At 35.7% G+C, this 23,881-nt stretch overlaps 1 protein-coding gene across 2 annotated transcripts; it reads left to right on the top strand.

Annotated features, from left to right (window-relative positions):
• Window positions 1-1,589: 1,589 nt before the first annotated feature.
• Window positions 1,590-22,224, top strand: TM2D1 (TM2 domain containing 1). Of its 2 annotated transcripts, XM_087930014.1 has the most exons (7): window positions 1,590-1,845; window positions 3,240-3,310; window positions 3,853-3,961; window positions 6,394-6,485; window positions 10,705-10,778; window positions 12,121-12,239; window positions 18,762-22,224. In XM_087930014.1, the coding sequence occupies exons 1-6, from the start codon at window positions 1,736-1,738 to the stop codon at window positions 12,229-12,231; spliced, it is 567 nt and encodes a 188-aa protein (XP_087786140.1). In that variant the 5' UTR covers window positions 1,590-1,735; the 3' UTR covers window positions 12,232-12,239; window positions 18,762-22,224. The 2 variants fall into 2 exon arrangements, with proteins under 2 accessions (XP_087786140.1, XP_087786141.1); XM_087930015.1 differs by lacking the exons at window positions 10,705-10,778; window positions 12,121-12,239; window positions 18,762-22,224 and adding an exon at window positions 7,814-8,616.
• Window positions 22,225-23,881: the final 1,657 nt, after the last annotated feature.

Genomic DNA, 23,881 nt, shown 5'->3' with positions numbered 1-23,881 from the left:
ATTTATTCTAGGAAAGTTCAAATACATAAGTGACCATTCTGAACTGTTATTATTACTTAAGGGCCTTCCAAAAAATGTTTTTTTTTTCCAAAGGATGGCCATTCTTGTCCTTTTTATAGCTGATGAAGTGGCTGATAACAGTAAAACATTTCCTATAAAGAAGGGAAGGACAGAATACTACCTCTGAGGTCTGAGAACTGTTTGGAGTTCATTATTGGGTACGATAAAAGAAGAGAAAGTAGAGATCAGTTCTAATTGAAAATAAGTTTTTAAACAATAGCCAAGAATTGCTATTCCAGGAAAAGAGCATAAAAGAATTACTCTTAAGAAGAAATAAAACTTCATTAGGGTTTTTTTTTTTAAAAAAAATTCTCTGTGTGCTATTAAAACCATGTTTTTTATACTTGGCTGCTATTCGCTGAGTGCTAATCCTTAATCCCCGCATTGCATAATAGCCTGTTTTGTTTTTCTACTCAATACCTTTAAAAATGAAACAATTAAAATGGATTCCCTAACTACAAGTTATCTAAGACTACATAAGAAGCTACCTGTGGGACTCTGAATTGACACTCTGTCAGCAAAAAGGCTAGATGTACCAGGTAACCAAGAGAAGGAGACCAGGTAACCAACAGCCAGATTGTACAATAAGCACTAACTTCATTTAAAAAAAAATGTCTATCCAGTGAAGCACAAACTCAGCCATTAATTTTGCTGATGCTGGTAATAATTGAGCAGGAACAGAATTACCGAACGTTTTTTTTTTTAATTTTTTTTAAAAAAACATTACATTGTATTGGTTTCTTGCAAATATATCGGCCCCCAATTGCTGCTAGTCGTGTTGCTGGGGTACTAGAGAATATATTCTTTTATAGGCACCACGAAGTTCACGAAGGGAAACCAGTACCCCTCTGGACTGAAGCTGGCTCATCAGCATCGCAACTGGCAGGGTGGATGGGTAGGCACTGGGAAAAAGCCCGATCCATTGAATCAAACATGGGTGTTGCTCCACCAGAGCCCAAATTTTTAACCCTTGGTCCACCTGAAAGCAAGATTAGGCGGGAGCACGCCTCTTTGCACACCCAACCGCAGAATTATGATCGGACTCCCCCCTCAACAATGTGTGTGTACAGATCACGATGGATTATGTGCGAACACGTCCTCTTTGCTTTGCTCCTGCCTCTCCCCATCAGGACTCAACCAATTTATCTGCAGTGGTATAGGGTTTCCTGTCTAGGCAGGGGGTTGGACTAGAAGACCTCCAAGGTCCCTTCCAACTCTGTTATTCTATTTCTAATTGAAACTACGAACTTGAAACATCGTGCAGCAAATCAAACAGACGGTTAAAAATTTCTCCGGCCCCGCCCCTAAAAAAAAAAGTCAATCCAGGTTACTTCCTTCCGTTGCTTTAAACCCGAATAGCCATTTTTAGTAAGGGCGCTCGGCTTCCCATTTTGACGCCTCTCGCAGCCGTTGCCCGGAAAGAAGTTGGCGGGTTTTGCCTTCGTTCCTAAAGGAAAAAAAAAAATGGAATAACGCAGCCATCTTTGTGACGGGCAAGGCGGTTTGCCATTTCCGACAGGAGACGCAGCGCCTTCCTCTGCCCTTCTTCGCGCGATTCGGAATGGCGTCGAGCGTTCCGCGAAAGGACAACTACGGCGACGTCTGAAGAGGAGGTTTCTTTTTTAACAGGGCCAGCCTGGCAGGGAGAAGCCGCTGTCAAGCAAAGATAGGCGGCATGGTACCTCTCTGGCCGTTGGGGACTTTGTGGCTGGCTTATTTCGCGGCTCGGGGTATGGCGAATGACGATGCTCCATTGAAGTGCGAAGATCTGCGACTCGGCCAATATCCTGAACACGGGAGGACACCAAGGGAACCCGGTCTCCGTGGTGATGGGCTTTGCGGGGGGGAGAGGGCGGGGACAGCGCTCTAGTCTAAAACGGGTCTCCAACCTTGGCAAACTGAAGACTTGTGGACTTCAACTCCCAGAATTCCTCAGCGCTGAGGAATTCTGGGAGTTGAAGTCTTCAAGTTGCCAAGGTTGGAGACCCCTGGTCTAAAAAGATCATAATGAGCCAGGTGCTTGAAGAAGCTGCAACTGTTGAATTACACTCCTGTAGTTCTAAAAGGAAGATAGTAGTCCTAAGTGGAGTACTGGTTATTGACTACAATCCAGGATGGATGGACCAAAAGCATAATAATAGCAGATGCCAACAGGCCTAGGGTGAAATGAATGTAACCCACTTAAAGCCCTTATGAGTGGAAAGAGATCTGGGGCAGAAATTTATGGTTGGGTTCATACATAATAAGTCAGGCTTTGCAACATTTGGGGAGCTAGGTATTTGCATTTAGCTACATCCCTATGGATAATGGGGCCAGAACAAAATCTAAATTAGATTTATTTTTTCTTAATCCTTGCAGTGATTGAGCCCAGGATTTATGTTGCTAATTTCTTGCTACATTTGTTAAGTGAATCACTGCAGTTGTTAATTTGGTAACACCGTTGTTAGGTGAATCGGGCTTCCTCTTCATGGATTTTGCTTTTCAGAAAGTCATGTGAGCCCAGGACAATGCAGCCATCATGAATATGAACCTGAATGTATCTGAAGCATCTGAAGCATCTGAATGTAAAGCAAGTGACCATGGGGGATGCTGCAATGGTCATATGTGTGAAAAATGGTCATAAGTCACTTTCTTCAGTGCCATAATTCCAAACGGTCACTAAATGGACTGTTGTAAGTCGAGGACTACCTTTATTGTATTATTTGCTCAAGCATGATTAATTGTATAAGCCAAAGTTAGTTAGCTGTTCATATAACTCCAAAGTCCAAAGTCATGAGTTAGAAAACGCAGCAAATAAGTTTGTACAACATTGTAAAACCAAAGAAACATTATAGCATATTTATTTGAACCCATTATTTATTACTTTGGTAAACCTATTGTTTAATCTTCCCTAATATGGTGCCTTCCAGATGTGCTAGGATCAACCATAGCTGCTATGACAGTAGTTCTAGTCCCAGAGTACTGGAAAATTTCAGGCCAGGGAGGGCTATATTGTTGATTAAAATAGCTTCCCAATTGAAATATTGCTATATTGCTTATTTTTCTGGGTAAAAGAAGGAAATATAGCCATTTCAGCCTATACAGTTTTTGATTAATTGAAAACAAATCTATCATAATGCTAATTTTAATCTACTACAGAAACTTGGGTTATGTTTGTTTTCCTTAATTGTACAAACATACATATGCAGAGATCCTAAAATAGACAATGCAACCCAAGAACCCATGAACTGTACGAACCACACTGCATATGGTAAGAGTTACACAATATGTTTAATGTTGCATATTCCTAAATCAAATGCTTCCAGTGAATGAACTGTATATGTTTTCTCCTCTTAGATATTATATAATTTGTTTTATTTAAAGTAGACATGGGGCCTTTTCCTGCAAAAATACTTGAGATGAATTAACAAGATTTGTGATGAGATTTTTCCAATTTATACTGCTGTCCACCTCATATATATGACTCTGGACAACAAATATTAATTATTAAGTATTAATAAATACAACAATTTTAAAAGAAGAAAAAATATATAAAAGCATATTAAAAACCATCATATTGTTATTGCCAGTAAATGTTTCTTGGCTGCACATATGTTTTCGATATGAATTATTTTTTTAACTGTATCTTTAGTTTTTAAAGTTAATTTATTCCTCTTTAAAATACTAACATTAAGATTAACATTTGCTTTATGTTAGTTGTCTTACCAAGAAGATATTTGCTTTATGTGTTCTATATTTGAAATGTTTTCTGATGTCCTATATCTAATGCTACTGTTATTTTTATATCCTTAGTTGCTTGTCTTCCAGCCCCAAATATTACTTGTAAAGATTTCAATGGAACTGAAACTCAGTTTACTGGAAAAGAAATTGGATTTTACCAACCCATTGAGTGTCGAAGTGTGTAAGTGGTAGCTCTGTTTAATATGTAAGAATTCAATTGGTAGTGAACATTTGATGCATTAATTATAGAACTTAATTACATATTTGTATATGTACCTAAGTTAATTTATTAGTTTGAAATATGCTGCAGTACTTTCCTCTCAGTTCTGTTAGATTGGAGGAGAAATATTAGACCTGTCTTAGTTAAAAGCTGCTTCACTTGATCATATAGCTATCATACCTGAGATCAAAAAGGATAAAGTCCTAGGAGAGTGAAGATTATTAATGGATAGCTCTATACCCGTGCTTCGCTATGAAACTATGTAATTGGGCTTTGCTTTGGGAATGGAAAATAAGGTGAGGGGGGAAGTGCCTCTGTCTACCAGCATCCATCGGTATTCATCTGGCTAGTGTCCTGTCAGTGTGTGAGAGAGTTGAGGGCTGTTTGGAAACTGAAACATGGAAACTGAAACAGTATTTGCTATGTGAACAAGAAGGAGACAGCAAGGAGCCTGGGAGTGGCTTTGCTCAACTGTTCTGTATTAAAGCTGGTTGCTGCTGTGCAACTGAAACTCCTCAGCTTGTGTTTTGCATTTGGAACAGATTTCTTTTCAGGTGGGGTGGGGGAGTAGAACTCCTTAGCATCACAGCATGTTAATAATAATATATGAAATAGTAATGCTCTGATGGTCATTTTGAAAAATCTTTTCTTAGTGAGCACCTAGAAGTCAAGAGGAACATACGTGCCAAATTTCAAGTTTGTAGGCTTTATGGTTCCAGAGATTTTGTGGTGATGCATGACTGGTATTTCGCTTTTATATATATAGATTAGATCGTGTCTGTCAATGGACAGATTGAAACTTAAACCACTAAGTAACTGTTGGTTGGAGAGGCGGGTAGGAGAGCGGTTTGGAACTTAAAATTGTGGGTGTGTTAAATCAGGTAAATCAATTATGATTGCAAACTAGTGGTATATTTTTACAATCACAGATAGGTCAGGTGTTCTTTGTAAACTGGCATGGCTACTGTTTTTTATGGGGTAGGATCATCCAAACTCAGCCATTTCCATATATAATATGTTCAAAAATTTACTTTATACTTTATAGAGATTTATATAAGCATAACTTTTTAATTTTTGAAGGTAAAATAATATATTGCTACAGGAGGCTAACATGATTTGTGCTAACTATAAATAACTGGTGTTACTCCTACTTTATTGTCTACCAATTTCTTTCTTGACTAGTTCAACAGGTCAGTAATTTGATTTTAACTCTGGATGTAGTGCTACAATTATATATGTGCTTGATTAGCATAGCTAAACATTTGCACAATATAAGTGAGATTCATAGTGAGATTTTTTTTTAAGTGAAAAAGATATATAAAATTGTATGCATAAAATTTTATTTGACTTGGTGCTAATGCACTTCTTCAGTCCTAAAGCATGTTAATCTGAAAATCAGAAAGTGTTGCAAATACATAGCCCATTAGAATAAACAGATGAATAGATGCTTTAGTATAGAATTAATCAAGACTTAGTTCACAGATAGTTCATGTAGCTACTTTTTTATAAATTGGATTAAGTTGATTGTTTTAATCAGTTGTTATGTGTAAAGACTTTTTATGTAAACTGTTCAGGAATTCAGTTGATAGAAATTAGACAAGGGTTTCCCCCCTATTTTATATGGAAAATACATGGAATAAAACATGTTGAATTATAGTCTTGTTATCATTTGGGGAGTGAATCTCATTGGCAAGGTTTTGCTTCTTTTGTCTTAGTTTGAATTCTATTTTTGCACCTGGCACCTATGACATGGTATGAAAAGTGGAGATGATTGAACCACTAATCAAAGATTTGGCTTATAGAATAGTCAAATTTCCTAGCAATTTTATGCTCTTATTTTTGGACTACCATGTACTGCTGGAATCATAAGTGCAAAATTCCTCATTTAAAATAACAGTTTGTTACCTTTGCCTTTTAACTCTATATCTGAAAAAATTAAAATGTATCTATCTGAACAATGGCACTGTGCAATTTGAAATACAGTACATTTTGCAAGTAATTCAACTTGGGATATATACAGTGCTTGTTGCTGTTGCATAAGAAAACATTGAAGTATGAAAAATCAATAAAAACACTAGTTTGTTTTTATTTTGTTCTATAAAATTGACTATAGTAAGTAAAACTGGCTTTACTAGGTTTGTGTTTGTACAAGAATAGCCAAGTCTGAAATTGTATTCAAACCCTGCAATATCTTTCTTTATCGCATGAAATATTAATTGCCTAATAATGGAGAAATCATTCACTCCTTTTTATATTATTGTTTGGTGTTATGTATAGCTGGCTTTCCATTTGCTTAGGGTTTGACAGTTTGAAAGTTCTAGTGTTAAATAATTAATGAAGAAAATGAATTCAAAAACTGATTCAGCAATTTTCTCTCCTATTTCTATTTCTAGAAATGGTTACTCCTATAAAGTAGCAGTTGCTCTGTCTTTGTTTCTTGGCTGGTTGGGAGCAGATCGGTTTTATCTAGGATATCCTGCATTAGGTAAGTTCCTACTTTTAAGTATATAAAAATGAATGGCACTGTATTCATTTATTTATATTCCATCTGTATTCCTAAGAGACAGTGGCATATATAGATATCAAGCTGGAATATCAAGAGGTTGACATATTCGGCAAATACAGGTAGTTTCTGACTGTTGATCGCAATTGAGCCCAAAATGTCTGTTGCTAAGCAAGACAGTTGTTCAGTGAATTTAGCCCCATTTTACCATCTTTCTTGCCACGGTGTTCAGTGAATCACTATAGTTCTCAAGGAAGCAATGTGATTGTTAAGTGAATCTGACGTCCTCATTGATTTGCTTGTCAAAATGCCGCAAAAGGTGATCACATGATCCCAGGACACCGCAACGGACATAAATACATGCCAGTTGCCAAGCATCTGAGTTTTGATCATACGACCATGGGGATGTTGCAATGATCATAAGGGTGAAAATTGGTCATCACTTTTTTCAGTGCCATCTTAACTCTGAATGGTCAGTAAATGAATTGAAAGTTGAGGGCTCCTATATGAAATGGTGAACCTCCAAGGATGTTATATTTTTGTATTTCATCACACAATAAAAAGGGTGGGTAGGATCATTTATTCTAGATTTCCTTCTGAGTTGCACTTGAAAAAATTAAAGCATTGCCCAGTAAGCATTAGCAATGTTTGCTTTTTACAAAGCTATTTATTTGTGCAAAATCACAAATGATTTCTCCCATGCAATAAGGAGGGGAGGGGAGCCTTTATAATATGATATAGATTAGGGATGGAAGGAACAAGGATGTTAACTGTTCTATCTTGCAGTTTGAGATATTATGACTCCCTGGAATTCTTTTAGATTATAGAGCAGGCATCTCCAAGCTTGGCAACTTTAAGACCTGTGGACTTCAATTCCCAGAATTCAATTCCCAGCTTTGCTGGCGGAGGAATTCTGGGAGTTGAAGTCCACAGGTCTTGAAGTTGCCAAGGTTGGAGACTCCTGTTATAGAGTGTTGTGTTGGAATTTCTCAATTGGCTCCTAACCTATTGCATTTCCTCCCCACTTGTTAGAAACAGATTTTGTGGGATGGAAGTACAAGAAATGACACAATATTAAATAGAATTCTTGGCGGTAGTCTTCTGCAAAAGAAGCACCACTACCTTTTGGATTTTCAGTTTTTATTTTTACAACTGGACATCATCAGAACATCATGTGGATCCTAATGGTATATAAATAGCGTTGCTAAAATGGATAGTTATAGCTTTATCATAAGAAAAGTACAGGTGGAATTGGGATTCATGAGAGATTAGAAGCCATGACTCACTAAAAACATTGTTATTTGTCTTAGTCTGCTGGCAAACAAATAAAGGAAACCTGGAAGATGCTCCAGACTTCTGGAAGAATACTCTACCAACAGAAAATCCAAAAGTTGTTACATGGATGTCACAAGTGAAACACTGCACTCCTTAATAGGAATTGCATACCAGCTGTCAATAATGGCAGTGGAGGTGGTAGTATTGTGTTTTGGAGGTGCTTTGCTGCCTCAGGAGTGAAAAGTTTGCCATTGTTGAATGAAGGATGAATTCTGCTTTTTAGCAATATCTTTTCGAATCAGCTTAGGCTGACTTGCCTTCCCTTGGGAACAAATATATAAGATTCTATGGAACTTAGGAGGGATCAAGCTTAAGTCTCTTGCATTTGCCCAAGGACTCAAGGCTAGATCCCCGCTTGATCCTTCCTCCCTGCCTGGCTGGGCATTTCCCAACACAAGTGAATCAAACAAGAAGACTGATCACAAACTTGTAAGGAAGTTTACATGACAATGGATGTAGAAGAAGAAACTCAATTTTTGAACCTAAAATATCCTTATCTAAACCTCATAAAATCTAGTATGATCTAAGAAAGTGAGCACATGCTAGAAAGACCTCCAATGTATTCAGTTGAAACTGTTTTCTTTGGAGGGATGGATCAGAATTCCTATGCAACAAAATGAGGGAATAATAATCTTTTTGCAGGACTTGTTAGTTTTGTCACTAAAAGGGATGCAGCCACTTTCTGTGAGGCTAAAGTGACAGTTATTTTTTTTCTCCCTGGGACATGAAATATTCAGTGGCTTAGTTTATATATCAAATAAAACAAGCATCAAGTGTTGTTATTTGTTTACTCATACTTTTTATATCAGTGGGGCTTATATGAAATTATGTTACTTGACAGTGGCCAAGATCAGCAAGTACTTAGAAAATCCAAAATGTGATGAATACTTTTTCATCCAGAAATGTAACTCTAAAAACTGGTGCTTTTGCTGGCATCTGCGTTTTATAATTTGGATGTCAGTAATTACTATAAAGAGAATTGTTTGTCACATGTATGCATAATAATACATAGCACAAGTCTTAAGGTAAAAAAAACAACAAGGTTTTTATTGCTTTCCAGCTTTGTTTACTGAAAAGTGTGATATCCTATCTTTACAATGTTGTATTTTTGGTAGCTTGATGCTTCCATATAAATAACAGTAATTTGAAAAGAAAAAAAAATTTGTACATGGAAATAATAAATAATAACTAAGACAGGATTTGTCTTACTTATAAACAGAATAAAAAATGGTATGAGGCTGCCATTTCTTGCCAGAAAGTTTTTATAGGTGGCTGAGTTCAGAAAAAGGGCCACCTGTTTAACTTCATCTGATAGTACCTGGAGGAGAATATGTAATTATTTCTTCAGATTCATATGGTTCAGATATTCCATTAAAATACTTGCATCTCAAACTAAGGGTTTTAAAAGTCAAAAGAGTATACTGAATTGTGTCCAGAAACAAATTAACATCTTATGAAGTTCCATTATATAATAAAATCACACTATAAATGGATGACAGGATTTGAACAAGTTGAAGTTTCTGAAGGCTTCAAGACAGACCCATGCATAATAAAAATTGCTAAGACATAATTCTTAGCAGGTTGTCCTTTTCCATGATGTAGTTTTGTGTACACATTTTGCTTGGGAGAATAAGCAGCACTGTTAGAAATGTTAAGACATTTTTTTCTGAACAGCTTCATGGGTGCCACTGCTCCATTATTTTAGACTTAAAACTAAACATAATGATTGAAAAATAAGCAGAAAGCCAGCCTTATGATGTGATACTAAAGTAACTTGTGTCATGTTTCACGTTTCGAATTGCTTTGTACTTTTAGTATGGTTTGCTGCTGATGTCTTAGTTGTTGAGAACTTTTAAAAGATTTTGAAGCTGGAAGCAAAGTCAGCTGTGTTTACACTAAGCTTATAAAGTTTTCATCTAATTACAGTCTCTTACCTTTTTTGTTTTGTTTTGATGTTAGTATAACAAAGTACTTTAATTCAAATCTGTTTTCCCCTGTTAAACTACCCCCTTTCTGAAGACTATTTAGATTCCCACATAGCTGCTGTTCATCTAATTTTAAAAACCATCTATGCAATTCCTAGTTGGGGAAATGTTCACATATCTGATACTGCCCTTTTTGCCCAGAGACAAAAGTACATAATATAGATTGTGTAGTTATTGCTTACAGTAAGTGAGTGAAACTTATACTTGATAATTGCCAAGAATAGTTTTGTGAAAGTTGGATAAATCTGATTGTTAATACTTGGTTCTGAAGAGGCCAAGGTGGATTGATATTATAATTAGTTGGTTAATTACAGATTATAGTATCATCTGACCACAAGCTTTAATAGTCCAACCTAAAATAAACCCTAATAGCTAGAAGTAAAAAAAATGATCTGTCATCTTAGAGAGAAATACTAAAGACTTCTTGTCTTTTACCAAAGTTATTTTATGTTGATTGTCTAAATATATAAACTATATTCTTAGTACAATTTGCTGCATTGGTGGCTCACCAAAGTGTTCCTTCCCTTTGTCCCACAAATTGGGCTGGCATGTCTATTAAATTTAGAGAATCACCATTATTCTTTCAAACTTGTTAAAAAATTGCCTTGAATACTCTTTCGCTTGTTTTTCAGCAGTCCCTTTTGCTATTGAAACTTCAGTGGTTTGAAGTTTTGATTAGGATTCTCTGTGTATATGGATTAAGAGGAAGCTACTAATTCAGAAATAATAATAAAAAACTTGTGATTTCCCTATACCTATGGTAATTCATTATTTTAGGGGCATGGATAAACCATTACAGTGAGAAGAAACATTTTTTTTCTAGAAATTGTAATACGCTGAAATACGTCCACTGATTGGCATAATTGCAACTTTTTTCACAGGTTTATTAAAGTTCTGCACAGTGGGATTTTGTGGAATTGGTAGTTTGATTGACTTCATTTTGATTTCAATGCAGGTAAGTTCAAAACATCCACCATAAAGGTCCTTTTTTTAGGGTCTGAGGTGCACTTAGATGTCTAGCAACAGATTTCTGGCACATTGCTAATTGAATAGTTGACTCCCACATTGCCTTTTTATGTTCCCATCAGTTTGAAAGCAGCTTGTCACAAGAACTGTATGATTTGTGCAGAAGAATGTTACTTTTTATTGTTTTTATATTTGTTTTTAGATAAGAAAAAGCCTACACAAATTCTATGCAATTAGATGTCGAAACATCAACTTGCCCGTATATCATTATATAGCTTTCCTATTTTGCAAAATTATCAGAGAAGCTTTTATATTAAAGGTAGTGTTCAAAAGAATATTTAAGAATAGGAAAAAATAAAAAAAATTATAGGAGTATTTTATTAAATGGAGGTTTAATAAGTACACATATATGCAGACTTCCGTTGTATAAATGTAGCAGAAATATTTTCTAGCACAAAGTTTCTGCTTATTAGAAAGTTAGTTTGTATTGTTGCATACAAGTCAGAGCTAATATATTGGTTTCGCTTAGTCAAAACCGTCAAAAGATTTTTAAAACTTCATTAAACTCCAGTAGTTTTAGTTGTACTCCTAGTAGTTTCACAAGTTGAAGAGCATCAGTTCTTGTTTTATCCTGATGGAATATTTGTGATATACATTTTTATTCTTTTTCCTCCACACACATCCTTGGAATTATATTTGCCCACATTTAGTATGAAAAACGTACTTAAAATTCCATTCAAAGTTAATTTCCATGTAATGTTTAATGTAGCAGAAGGGGAAAATCCAGAGAGTTTTAATGACTGATGATGAACCTGGGTTTTAGCCCAACTTGTAAATTACAATTCCTTCTTAATATCATAATTCAGAGCTCCCCAAACTTTATGGCACTGTGGCTCCATAAAATCATAAGTGAATTGGTACAACTTCTGTAATAAACTAATAATTTCATTAGAATTAGATTAGGTAAGAATTAAATATGTTTGTTATTTTCAATTGTTGATATATTTTGCAGGTTCTCCTATTTTGTGAAGGCGCTCACTGGGCTTATGCAGCAAAGCCATGGTTCTGTCAAAATTCTTTCTCTCCCACTTTGTCTTTCCAAGCTTGTAACTTCTTGGGGAAATGCTTTTCCCTCAGACAAGTACAGGCTATTTATCTGCTTAACGTCCTGGAGAACTTCAGACATGTTATGAGTTTTATAGCTGTTTTGTAGCCATATTAAAAGCAGTATCATGGATATGGATGAAGGTTGCAGAAGATTTGTGTGTGTGTGTGTGTGTATGGTGTATTTTAAAATAGAATTTTTAACAATATAATACTTTCTTTTTCAGATTGTGGGTCCTTCTGATGGTTCTAACTACATAATAGATTACTATGGTGCAAGGCTTATCAGGCTGAGTATTACGAATGATACATATAGAAAACCTCAAATGTACCCTTAATCTTGCCGGTAAATTCCTTAATCTGAATATCAAAAATGTTGTCTTTGACCAATCAACTTATTTTTGTCAAACAGAGAATACTTTATATCAGGGGTGGGCAGCTATGGCAAGCTTTATTACCTGTGGACTTCAGCTCCCAGAATTCTTGAGTTAGCATGGCTGCCTCAGGAATTCTGGGAGTTGAAGTCCACAGGTGGTAAAGTTGTCATAGTTGTATACAAAGGGATAAAATAATAAAGCTATTTCCTTTCATTCCCTTCAGTTATGATTTCTGAAAATCTGTAAAAATAACTTAGTTGGAATGAGCTAAGGGAATTGACACAATCTTGTTACAAGCCTTTTCAGTGTGGTTCTTGTCGGTTTTTGTCAAAATTGGTGACTATCTCCACTTACATACATATCCATCCTACACTAATAGATTATTTTTTCAGTGGAGATGAATTTATAATATAATAGAAAATAACATAAAAAGGGCCTAAAAAGCAAGAAAAATCCTTTCTGCATAGATATGTGTTCTCTGATAAAATTGATTTTGAATTATCTTTTTAACAATTCTAAAAAACATGTTTTATCCTTATATCGATGCACAATCTATGAACAAAATGAAATTGTCCATATTTATGAAGAAATATTTTAAACATTAGGTTTGGAGTATAATGTATAGTAGTAGCAATTTACAATACTTAATTTATATCCCACTTATATTATTTTTTTTATAAACAACTCAAGGCATAAAAAATATCCGATACCTCTTGCTCCTCCTGTTTTCCTCACAACAACCACGTATGGAAAGTTAGACTCTGAGAGAAAGACTGGCCCAAGGTCACCTATAGCATGCTTTAATGCCAAAGGCAGGATTAAAACTCATGTTCTCCTAATGTATAGCCTGGTGTCCGTTGTCCCATATATTCAGCTGCTGTGTTGGATATAAAATTAAAAACACAAAAATGCTAGAAATTGTTTTCCAGATATAACAATTCAAGGAAACGCAATACAGTAAATCCTTTTCCTTGTCACTGAAAAACAAAAAAAAAAAAGATATTTTAAATGTTGATAATTACATGCTATTAGGGCACAGCTGCCAATGTTGTACAATCATTATTTTTACTCTTCCTATTTTTGATTTGTAATGTCAAAATAGTGAAACATAGCCAGTGTGTGTACAAAATATCCAGAACTTGCAGTGTTTCACTCTTTTGATCATGGGTTAAAAGGTCATATATCCATAAGCTTTATTTTATGTTTGGACATTATTAAGTTATCCAAGCCCTGAAAATTTAAATACTGTGTTAGCCAGTAAACTTTAGTCATGGACCAACCCCTGTTGTCATTGGCCTGAAGTTGAAAAGGTAGATAGAGACAAGGGAAAGGCCAATTAAACACATGTTCAGAAATCAAGAATCATATTGGAAATAACAAAAAGCTGACTGACTGCCCAATAACCTTAAGTGCTACTTTAAATACTTTGTTATGAGAAGTCATCGTTCATGGTTGATTGGAATGTTATCATCCCCTTTCTTTGCAAGCTGCGCTTTCTTTTCAGAAAAACTGTCAGGTTCCAAAAAATAGTTATAGATAGCCCAAAAGCTAGGCTTTTGAATGGTTGAATTTCTAAATGCAACAATTATTCTACCTGTATTGAAATTTGCTGTCAGCCTGTTAAATCCAAAAGAAAAAAAAAAGTGCCCTGTGCATGTACTTTTTTGTATTTGGGGGAAATACTTTTCAAATTATTGCTGTCATTCCTTTGCAGTCTGGGAGCAAAATGAATTCTTAACTGTTGCTTCTGTTGTTTAGTATGGGAAAAAAAAATTAAGTATAATGTTTTAAAAATTACTTTCTGGGTTAATTTTTCTGTGTCTAGATGAGAAGCAGCACTCAGCATGGACTACCACCTTATCTTATTATTTTTTACTGTAGGATACCAATATTATTTTGAGTTCATTTTGTTCCCTATAAAATACTAAGATTGGAACATTAATTCCCAGCATATCTCTAAAGAACATACGTATCTTTAATGAACAGCAAATAGAGTTGAAGTCATGCTGTCAGCTTTCAGTTCAAATAAGGCATTTGTATGAGATACCTAAAGACCTGATTTAATGTTCTAATTGTAGAATTGGGTCTCCAAATGCAAAGCAATTGTAAATAAAGTATTGACAGATTTTTCTTATGGTCCTTCTCAGTCTTTTATCACATGCAAAAATGACACAATTTAAGTTCAACATGAAGTCATATTTTCAAAATAAAGTTACCCCTTACCCTACTTTGATAAGGCAATTGTGGTAAATATGTTATAACTGCCAGCGTGCATTAAAGGCTTTAAATGTATTTTAAATGTGATAAATATCTTCACCCAGGAACAGAATCTGTACTTAAGTGGTGAAACTCATGAGATATTAATTATAGTTATCTTTATTTCAGTAAAGCTCTTCAATCCATTAAGTGTGTACGTAAGCTTTTTGTTACAGTGGGCTGAGGTATTTGTTATATAGTTATGGCAGCTACATTTTAAGTAATATTTTTCACACTATTAATCTGGATTGAATTAGCCAGCACAGTATAAGCTCAATTTCAGAACTTGGCGTTCAGTGTGGGTTTTTGGATGGCCATTGAACATTACAGTCTATCCCAAGTCCTGCAATTAAGACTTAAAATAAAACAGAATGACACACCTTCCAAGGCACACCTGGTCATTTTAGAGCCCATGGACCACATCCAACCCATAGGCGATCTTGGTCTGGGACTTGGGGAACAGGGCATTGGCAGCATTGGGGGCATGGTATGGGCATCGGGAGTGGGACATCAGTGCAGTATTGGAGGTGGGTGGCACTAGCAGCATTGGGGATAGGTGGGCATGGCCTTCCACAGCAGTCCCAGTATGCCATGTAACCCCATGGGAAAATGAATTGCCCACCCCTGTTCCAAGGGCATTTTGGGTAAGGGTTGGAGCTGGGGAGACTTTGATTCTCATGCAGAGAACACCAAGGTCAGGAAATGAATAGCCACATAAATGTTGGCATGAAAAAGTGAGAGTTAGAGATCCATGTTTCAAACATACATAAATGAAAGGATTACTCTGTGGTGCTAGATGAAAGATATATGTACAGCTTCCCAGTTTTCTGCAGTAAAGTTTACTTGTTGAGTCAGCTCTGGAAAAGTGGACTGGAAAGAGAATACCTTGCTATACTTTGACATTATTGAATAATGTAGCCACTGTGTATGCCATTTACATTTTTGATAATGATATCCCTACATATCTATGTATTCTGTAAATGGATAAAGGCGTTACTGTACTAGAGTATTCCAAATAATGTATTAGCCACATCAGTATTGTAGTTATTTGAGTTGTAGTTTGGAAGACAGTAAGAAACAATATTTTTCCATACAGTGGATATGCCTAGTATTAATTATGTTCTGTTAGTGAATCAAGCTATATCTGGATTCATAAATGTTTATACAGCTTTTAGCAAAACAGTTTGGTTTGATCCCCTCACCCTTAGGTCTCCCATAGGTATCTATGTCTAACTATCACCTATTACTTAGTATTTGCATTGTTCCGCTTAGCAGTAATGTCTCTTTTATCCTGTGCTGATCACTAAGACCAAGAAAGCTTCTGATTATACCAAATTCTCATTCAAGACTGAGGCTTTAATAGTAGGAAGAAATAGTGAACTTTTAAAACCCAGTTGTGCATTTTGAATGTTTTATTGCTAGGTTTTGCTTCAGTGGTAACATTACATACAATCCACCTATTTTTTAATTTTTTTGTGACATATCTATGGATTTCTTACTTATTCATTTATTATTATTTCTTATTTATACTTATTCTTTATGGGACATTATGTAAGCTTAAGTGCTGTTTATTACTTCATTGCATATATTAAAAAAGAATGCCTGCTTTCAGAATCGTGTGTGTGTGTGTGTGTGTGTATAAAGTTTCAGCAATTGCATATAAAACATTTTCCTAAATTGTGTTTGACAATTCTGGCGATCAGAATCTATTAATGAAATTGCTGTGTAAATCCTCTTCTGAAGAATTTGCTTTATCCCTCTTCAAAACTGGATGTTTATATGGCTGTACAACTGTTACCTTTATACAGAGTAGAACTACATTGTTTATAACAATGGAGTTATGTTCATTTTCAACCTCTCCCTCAGACAAGAATAAAAAAAATACTTTTATTTGTTTTATGATTAACAGGGAAAAGTTTTGGCTTTCAGTTGATTGATTTTTAGTATGGTAATTATTCTAGCAAAGTCTGCTTTTAACCACAGTATATGTTCATGTCTAAGAACTGGAAAAATTTTGTTTTTCCTTTGCACAATTCATTATTTTCTATCTGCAAAAGCACAGCCAAAGTATGTGAGTATCCATCTAATACAGTCTGAGGTTTTGGACTATTTTTGTAATGTTATCTCCACTGATACTAAAGGAAAACTAAAGGAAACTAAAGGAAAACTTGCTCCATTTAAATGTTTCATGTAGACAGCTTTCTTAGTTCTGCCTTCAAACCTTTAACCTGAAAATGTCAGTATCATTAACCCACGCTGCCTTGCTTAACAGAATAACAGAGTTGGAAGGGAACTTGGAAGTCTTATATTCCAACCGCCTGCTCAGGCAGGAAACCCTATACCATTTCAGACAAATGGTTGTCCAATCTCTTCTTAAAAACTTCCAGTGTTGGAGCATTCACAATTACTGGAGGCAGATTTTCCATTGATAACTTGTTCTGTCAGGAAATTTCTCCTTAATTCTAGGTTGCTTCTCTACTTGATTAGTTTCCATCCCATTGCTTCTTGTCCTGCCTTCAGATATTTTGGATTACTCCCTCTTCTTTGTGGCAGACCCTTAGATACTAGAATTGCGATCATGTCACACACACCCAGTCCTTCTTTTCATTAAACTAGACATATCTAATTCCTGCAACCATTCTTCCCATGTTTTAGCCTCCAGTCCCCTAATCATCTTTGTTGCTCTTCTCTGCACTCTTTCTAGAGTCTCAACATCTTTTTTACATTGTGGTGACCAAAAATAATCTCTATACTAAGTACAAACAGGACTGTCTCTGCCAGTCCTGACAGCTCTATCTTTTGTGCATAGGTTAAATGGGAGAAAGGTTTAATATGTATTTATATTATCTCTATAGAACTTAGTAAACTTGTTGACTAGGTTGATATCATGTCATGAGGTTTCTTTATATATATATTGCTCTATTAAATGCTTCTTTGAGTGTGGCAGGTATACAGGCACATGGCCTTCTAAATTCTGCTTAGTAATTGGGGTAAAATAAGTAATATTCAATTAGTGTGTGAACAACTGAAAACTGAACTAAAGTACATCATTCAAGAGTATTCTATTGCAGCGTTTAAAATGAGATTTTGTAACTACTGCATTTCCTTTGTTTCTTTCAAAGAAAGTGGCCTCAGGTGTCTAATGTCCCAGTTCACATCTAATATATCAAGGGTCGGCAGTAGTTTTAAACAATGTAGATACACCAGTAGAAGAGAATATTATAGCTCTGGGTTGAACTGTGGGGTCCTTGGTGCTCTTTGAGCTTGGCTGTTTTTGGATGCACTGATTATGTTAGCTAGTTTGGCAATGAAATGTCTGCAGGAAACAGCCAAGCTCAGAGACACCAAGGACCCCACACTGCAGATATACCTTACATCAGCAATTTTTAAAGTTTGGGAGTCCCCAATACCTTTTCATGGAGTGCACAAAGTAAAGTAAATATCTTTTTTAACTGTTCAGTTTAAATTCTAATATAGTAAGTATCAGAAAGCCAGTTTGGTCTAGTGGTTAAGGCATGAGGCTAGAACCTGGGAGATTGTGAGTTCTAGTTCTGCCTTAGGCCCAAAGCTACCTGGGTTTCCTTGGGCCAGTCACTGTCTCAGCCCTAGGAAAGAGGCAATGGAAAACTGTTTCTGAAAGCTTGCCAATAATATTGCAGGGACATGTCCAGAAGTCTCCAAGGGTCAAGGTAGACTCAAGGATGCTCACACACAAATATCAGCAGACAAATCAAAGCTCTTTGGGATCATCAAGCATTTTTAAGAACATAAAAGGGTCATGAGACCAAACTGTGAGAATCACTGCTTAGATTACAGATAGTGATATAAGCAAGAAAGAAAAACAAATATGTTTATTCAACATAGCTATCAAACTATAAATTTGCAAGCAGTGCTGGAAATGTGTTTGAAGTATGGGGTGACAATGTCAGAGGAAAATTCCTTTGGGTGTCCATTGCAGAGTAACTTACCTGAGTATAGAATCTCACAAAGTAAGATAACGGATAAAACAAAATTGAAGACAAACTAACCTTCCTTCTTGATAATATGGCATAACTGCTGTTCAAACTCTGTGTAACAATCCTTTATTTTGCTATTGCAAGGAGGAATAAAACTGTACAATCCTAAACTTTTGGGCTGTGCTCTGTGTACTTGCCAATGAGGAAAAAAACTTTAAATGCATTCTCATCTACTTTAGCTACGCATATATTTTATGGCTGATCTTTTTTTTCCTCCAGGAGTTCACTTACTTTATTTGAGTGTGAGAAGATGCCTGTGTATGAAATGATGGAAGAGCGCCGTCTTCAGAGGACTAAGAAGTTTCATCAACTCTTTTGTCATCAGCTCTTTGTACACAAAGGAAAACTAGTAGGCTGTATAATTATACACTCTGCTGATCACACAAAAGGAGTTAGAGCCTTTGCGCCAACTGTAACCTTATTGAAAAGGAGACAATGACTTATCTTTTAAATTGTTTGGTAAATAAACGCAACCGATGGACTTTTAATGATGAATGCATCATGAAGCACAAAGGACTTTATACAAGTTGTACAAAAACTGAATAGTGTGTGTGGATGTAAAGGGAAAAACAGGAAGAAATTACCTCAACACTCAACATCCCTTTTCTGACTGCTATTTAAAAATAAGCAAAGTAGAAGTCGCACGCAAAAATGTGTTGTTATGCAGATGTACCAGGTTCCAGCTCATTCACTCCCTTCGTCCCTCACATCGAGTACATTCTGTCCTTTTGGCAATAAGTGGATGGGATATTTAGAAGCTGCGAACTGTTCTGAAAGTTTCACATAGTGGGTTATGGGCCATGTGTGTTTGATCAAAATTCAATTACTGCACTGCACCAGGCTTGGAAACCTATCATTGCGAGTTATGAAGTATGACGAAATAAGCTTCTCTAATTGGTTCAGTATGGGGAGCAGTCTCAACCAAGCTTGTTATGATAAATAGCTTCCTATGTTAAAGGTTCTCCAGAGCTTAAGTGTCTTCAACAGAATAAGAATATTGTTCCCTAGGAACATTTACATCATTGTCTCTTTTCCCAGGTTGGAGTTAAATATTTGTAGCATTTTTATCTTGCTGTTCTTGAGGAATCTAAACATAAATATACGTCACTTCTCCAATCATAAAATATCTTGTGTCCCTGTACACAACTGGTTATTGGCAATGTCACTTTTGTCAGCTTGGAAAATCTTAGCTGTTGTTTAAAGTCAAATCCACTTTACAAGCCCTTTTAAAAAAATGATTGAATGCTCTGCAACTCCTAGCTTAGATTTGCGCTACTAAAACTGTTCCACACATGGATTTTTTTTTTTTTGTAGATTTCTGTTATGGAAATAATCTCTGATTATCCTCTTGTAAGCAAGAAAAGGTAGAACTAGAAAACTCAAGCTAGTATACGCGTCTACATTGTGGTGTTTCAGATGCATTTCATTTTGAGAAAGTGCCATTTCACTTTGAGAAAAAGGTATAAAGTATATTGTTTTTCTGTTTCTTTGGTTCAGAAATTAGAGAAATTTAGTAACTTGTCTTGTGGAGCTCAAATTAGTTATCTGAATAGGTCCTTTCTTTTTTCCTATGGTAATTTAATACATTGTTATCCAGGTTTCATTTGTTTTATGAGCTTTGATCTCATCATAGTTTGCCTTTATATTTAAATGTCCTTTTTAACCTTCTGCCAAAAGATGTGCGTAACGCTGAAGTCGGCATTTTCAGTATGTACTACATTTGCTGCAAAATTTCAATTTTATAAACCATTCCCCTTAGTCATCACTTAATCAAGTGATGACTAAGTGCAGCAATACAAAATTAAAGGAAGGGAGGAAAACTTGATACAATAAATGTAAAATCTACTTCTGGGTAAGATAAGAAACACACACTCCCATTATTTTTCAAAGTAGAATGGGATCAAATATTTTAGAATGGGTGATAAGGAAAGATACATAATGGACAATATCATTAGCTTGGGCAGATGATGCTTTTTTTTAGAACAAAGCTCAGAAGAATATTGTATTACATTTTTTAACAATTCTGCAAGAAGTAACTTTACCTTTAAAAATAAAATATGATGGCAGGCATTTATGCTAAACCTCCTTCTGGCAAATCAGCTTTTTTTTTGTATTGAATCTCAGTTGATTGAATAGCATTGGGGTTGCCAGAGTAAATGCTATTATCAATGTACAGTAATTAACGAAATAGTCCTTATCACTCGAACAGCACCCAGGCTATGCCTGCTGTAATAAAGTTAAACTATCTTTAAATAAAGTGCAACTACTAGAGCGTGGTTACTCTTGAAATGCAGTGGAACAATGCAGTGGAAAATTACTGGTGATAGGAAAATATGCCCACTGAATGCAATGTAAGGGCTTCTTAAATATCGAAGTAAATAATACACATAATCTTCCAATTTAAAGATAAAGATGTTAATCCCTCATGTTCAAAGAGTGACAAGCTTGGCACATGTTAATCTTGTATTTGATCTTCAAATTATTAATTAATTGAATCATTAGAACTTAGAAATGTTTTGAAACCTATGTATAAGTTGTACAAATTGAGTGTTGTCATTTGCTTATGGATTAAGATCCTATATATTTTATTATAAAGTATCAATCTTAAGGCCACCTGAACCTGATATGAATTATAATACAATGTTTCCTCCAAGGTTAGGCCTTCCACTTGAAAAATTTTTTTCTTCCATCATTATAACTAACCATGTCTTAGTTGAAAAGATAACTAACTAGACGTCACGTAACTAATAGGACATGATCTTTGTACCAGTAAACATAAGCTTACAGCTTTGCAAATTTTTTGAGATGAGGATGGCATTAAGACATATTCTGAGGGCTGTATCTGGGAAATGTAGATGCCATGGGAATGAGTAATCCAGGGTAAAAAGCAAGGGTGTGTTGTGCTAATGCAGAGGTCTCAAAACTTGGCAACTTTAGGACTTGTGGACTCTGGGAGTTGAAGTCCACAAGTCTTAAAGGTGCCAAGTTTGGGGACCCCTGTGATAATGGAATACTGCACAGTGAAACATTTACAGTATAGATGTTGTCATAGAAATGATTCCAAGATGTGTTTCTTAAAATATCTATGACTCTTCTGAAATTGTTTAGCTTCAGCAAAAAGAAGAGAGGAGTCTAGGTTTCTGAGAATGGTGCTTGGGCTGCAACCTCCATCTGAGAGACTATGGAAGAAAGTAACCTGAATCTCACCTGGCATTAGCTAGATTTTCTACAGACTGTTCTTGAAGATACATCTGCATGCAGGATTTTTATTTTCTTTTTGTGGGATTCTTCATGCTGTGTTTGCGTGAAAGCAAAGGCTTTGGTATAGCAGGTTGCATTGAGATTTGCTAAAGGTCAGCTGCCTAACCTTCCAGCTGAAATTTGATACTCTGCCTAATGGAATGAATAATCGTAATGCCATTTCCCCTTCTTTGTAGAAAAAAATTGCCAAGGACCTGGTTCAATTCCCTAAACTAAGTTTCATAAATATTTATTTTATTCTTTTTTCTGTTTATTAATGTTACCTGTTTTTTTATGAAGCCAGAAATGGATCTTTTCTCTACTGAATTACTCCTAAGATTTGATCTTTTTTGGGGTGTATGCTCCTTGGGGCAATCTATATGAGAGCATTATGCTCTTGGAAATATGTATTCCTTAATAAATCAAATTACGTGTTTTAAAACAGATTGTAGTAATTTTCTAAATATTATTCATACTTTATGCTGGTATTAAGGTTTATGGATTACTAGCATTGATATGTTCATCTAGTGCCATATTGTGGCTTTGACCATTTCCAGAGCATTTTGGCAACTGAACATGAATAATGAATCATGTGCTGACAACTAAGGTGGAGAAACCTTTTCCTTCACTTCGTACTTGCCATGGGCTCAGATGAGCGTGAAACTATAATGGCAACAGAGCTTAGAATATTATATCACTCCATGGTACTTTACAGCACTCTCTGAGTGGTTTACAAAGTCAGCATATTGCCCCCAACAATCTGCGTCCTCATTTTACCGACCTCAGAAGGATGGAAGGCTGAGTCAACCTTGAGCTGATCAGGATCGAACTCCTCGCTGTGGGCCAGGTTTGCCTGCAATACTGCATTTTAACCACAGCGCCACCACAGCTCTTAAGACATATTTCCTCCGTTCACACATTATTATAATTCTCTTCTGTTGTGATACAGAATACATGGTAAGAGCAATAGGTTTAATCATGAAAAGTAATATTCTGGTAAAAAAAAAAACCCTACAGATTTTCATTTTTATACTACAGACATACCAGGGTCAGAGATCCTAAATACAATTATGAAAACCTTTAAGGACTCTAGCTTTCAAAACAATTCCAAACCATATGTTGCTAACTACATGTTTAGGCTGATTATTTTCAATTATGTATTTTCAGAGGTTTTTGTAATTCAGTGCTGTACACTGCTATTGAAGCAGGTGTGTGTGTGTGTGTGTGTGTGTGTGTAAAATACACAGCACAGGGGTAACTACTATTAGAACTGGTGGGGTGGCAAAGTTTATATACAGAATTAAAGGTAGAGCAAGTTGACCTTCAGCCCAAAACAGAGTTGGAAAAATGCCTTTGAGATGAGCGCAATAAAAAAATAGGCTTAGAAGTTGCATTTATAAATGCAAAAGGGCAAAGTGAACCAGACACTCTACAACATCATGACTTGAGACATATCGTGAAATAACTCTCTGGTAATTAGGTTAATGAAGTTCTTAAAGCATTACTCAATCTTGTACAGAAGTTTGGGGGAAAAAAATGGGTGCTTGAATAGGTGCTGTACTCTCAAAGTACCTCAGAATTGTTTTCAAAGAGTGTCTGGGCCATTATTTATCCTAAAAGCAGCTAGCCTGAGAAGAGACTGGGCTCACACAAGGTCAAATCAGCACTGTTTAACCCTTATTCTTAAGACATAATGAGTTCACACATCACACATAGGCCCAACAATTGCACCACATGATAGTATAGCGTTCTGTGTGGACTGGCAAAAAGTAAGCAGAATGTATGAAACTGCAGTGGCTAGAGGGAAAGTAGTTTAGGTCTCTTCGTAGCACAGGGACACTGGGATGGGCCAATTATACCTGCAGAATTGAGCCTTAAGGTTTACTTTATATTAATCTGAGAGCAGATGCTTTCTTTTCTAGAGTTACAAGATGCACCTATTTGTTATTTCAAGGGCAAAAGAAACACTCATCTAATTAAAATTGAGGTGGTAGCCTTTGGCCTTATTTCTTCAGTAGAGATCATTCTAAAAGAAGAATGTTTACTGTCAGCCACAATAAGTGCTGTTAGAGTAGTGAGTCTACTGTTAGGCTCACTTT

The sequence above is a fragment of the Pseudonaja textilis genome, chromosome 3 (genome assembly GCF_049901715.1).
Source record: "Pseudonaja textilis isolate UNSWEBS1 chromosome 3, rPseTex1.2, whole genome shotgun sequence".
In the NCBI taxonomy this organism is placed as follows: domain Eukaryota; kingdom Metazoa; phylum Chordata; class Lepidosauria; order Squamata; family Elapidae; genus Pseudonaja; species Pseudonaja textilis.
The sequence above is the reverse complement of the archived record's forward strand: the minus strand, read 5'-3'. Positions and strand labels throughout refer to the sequence as shown.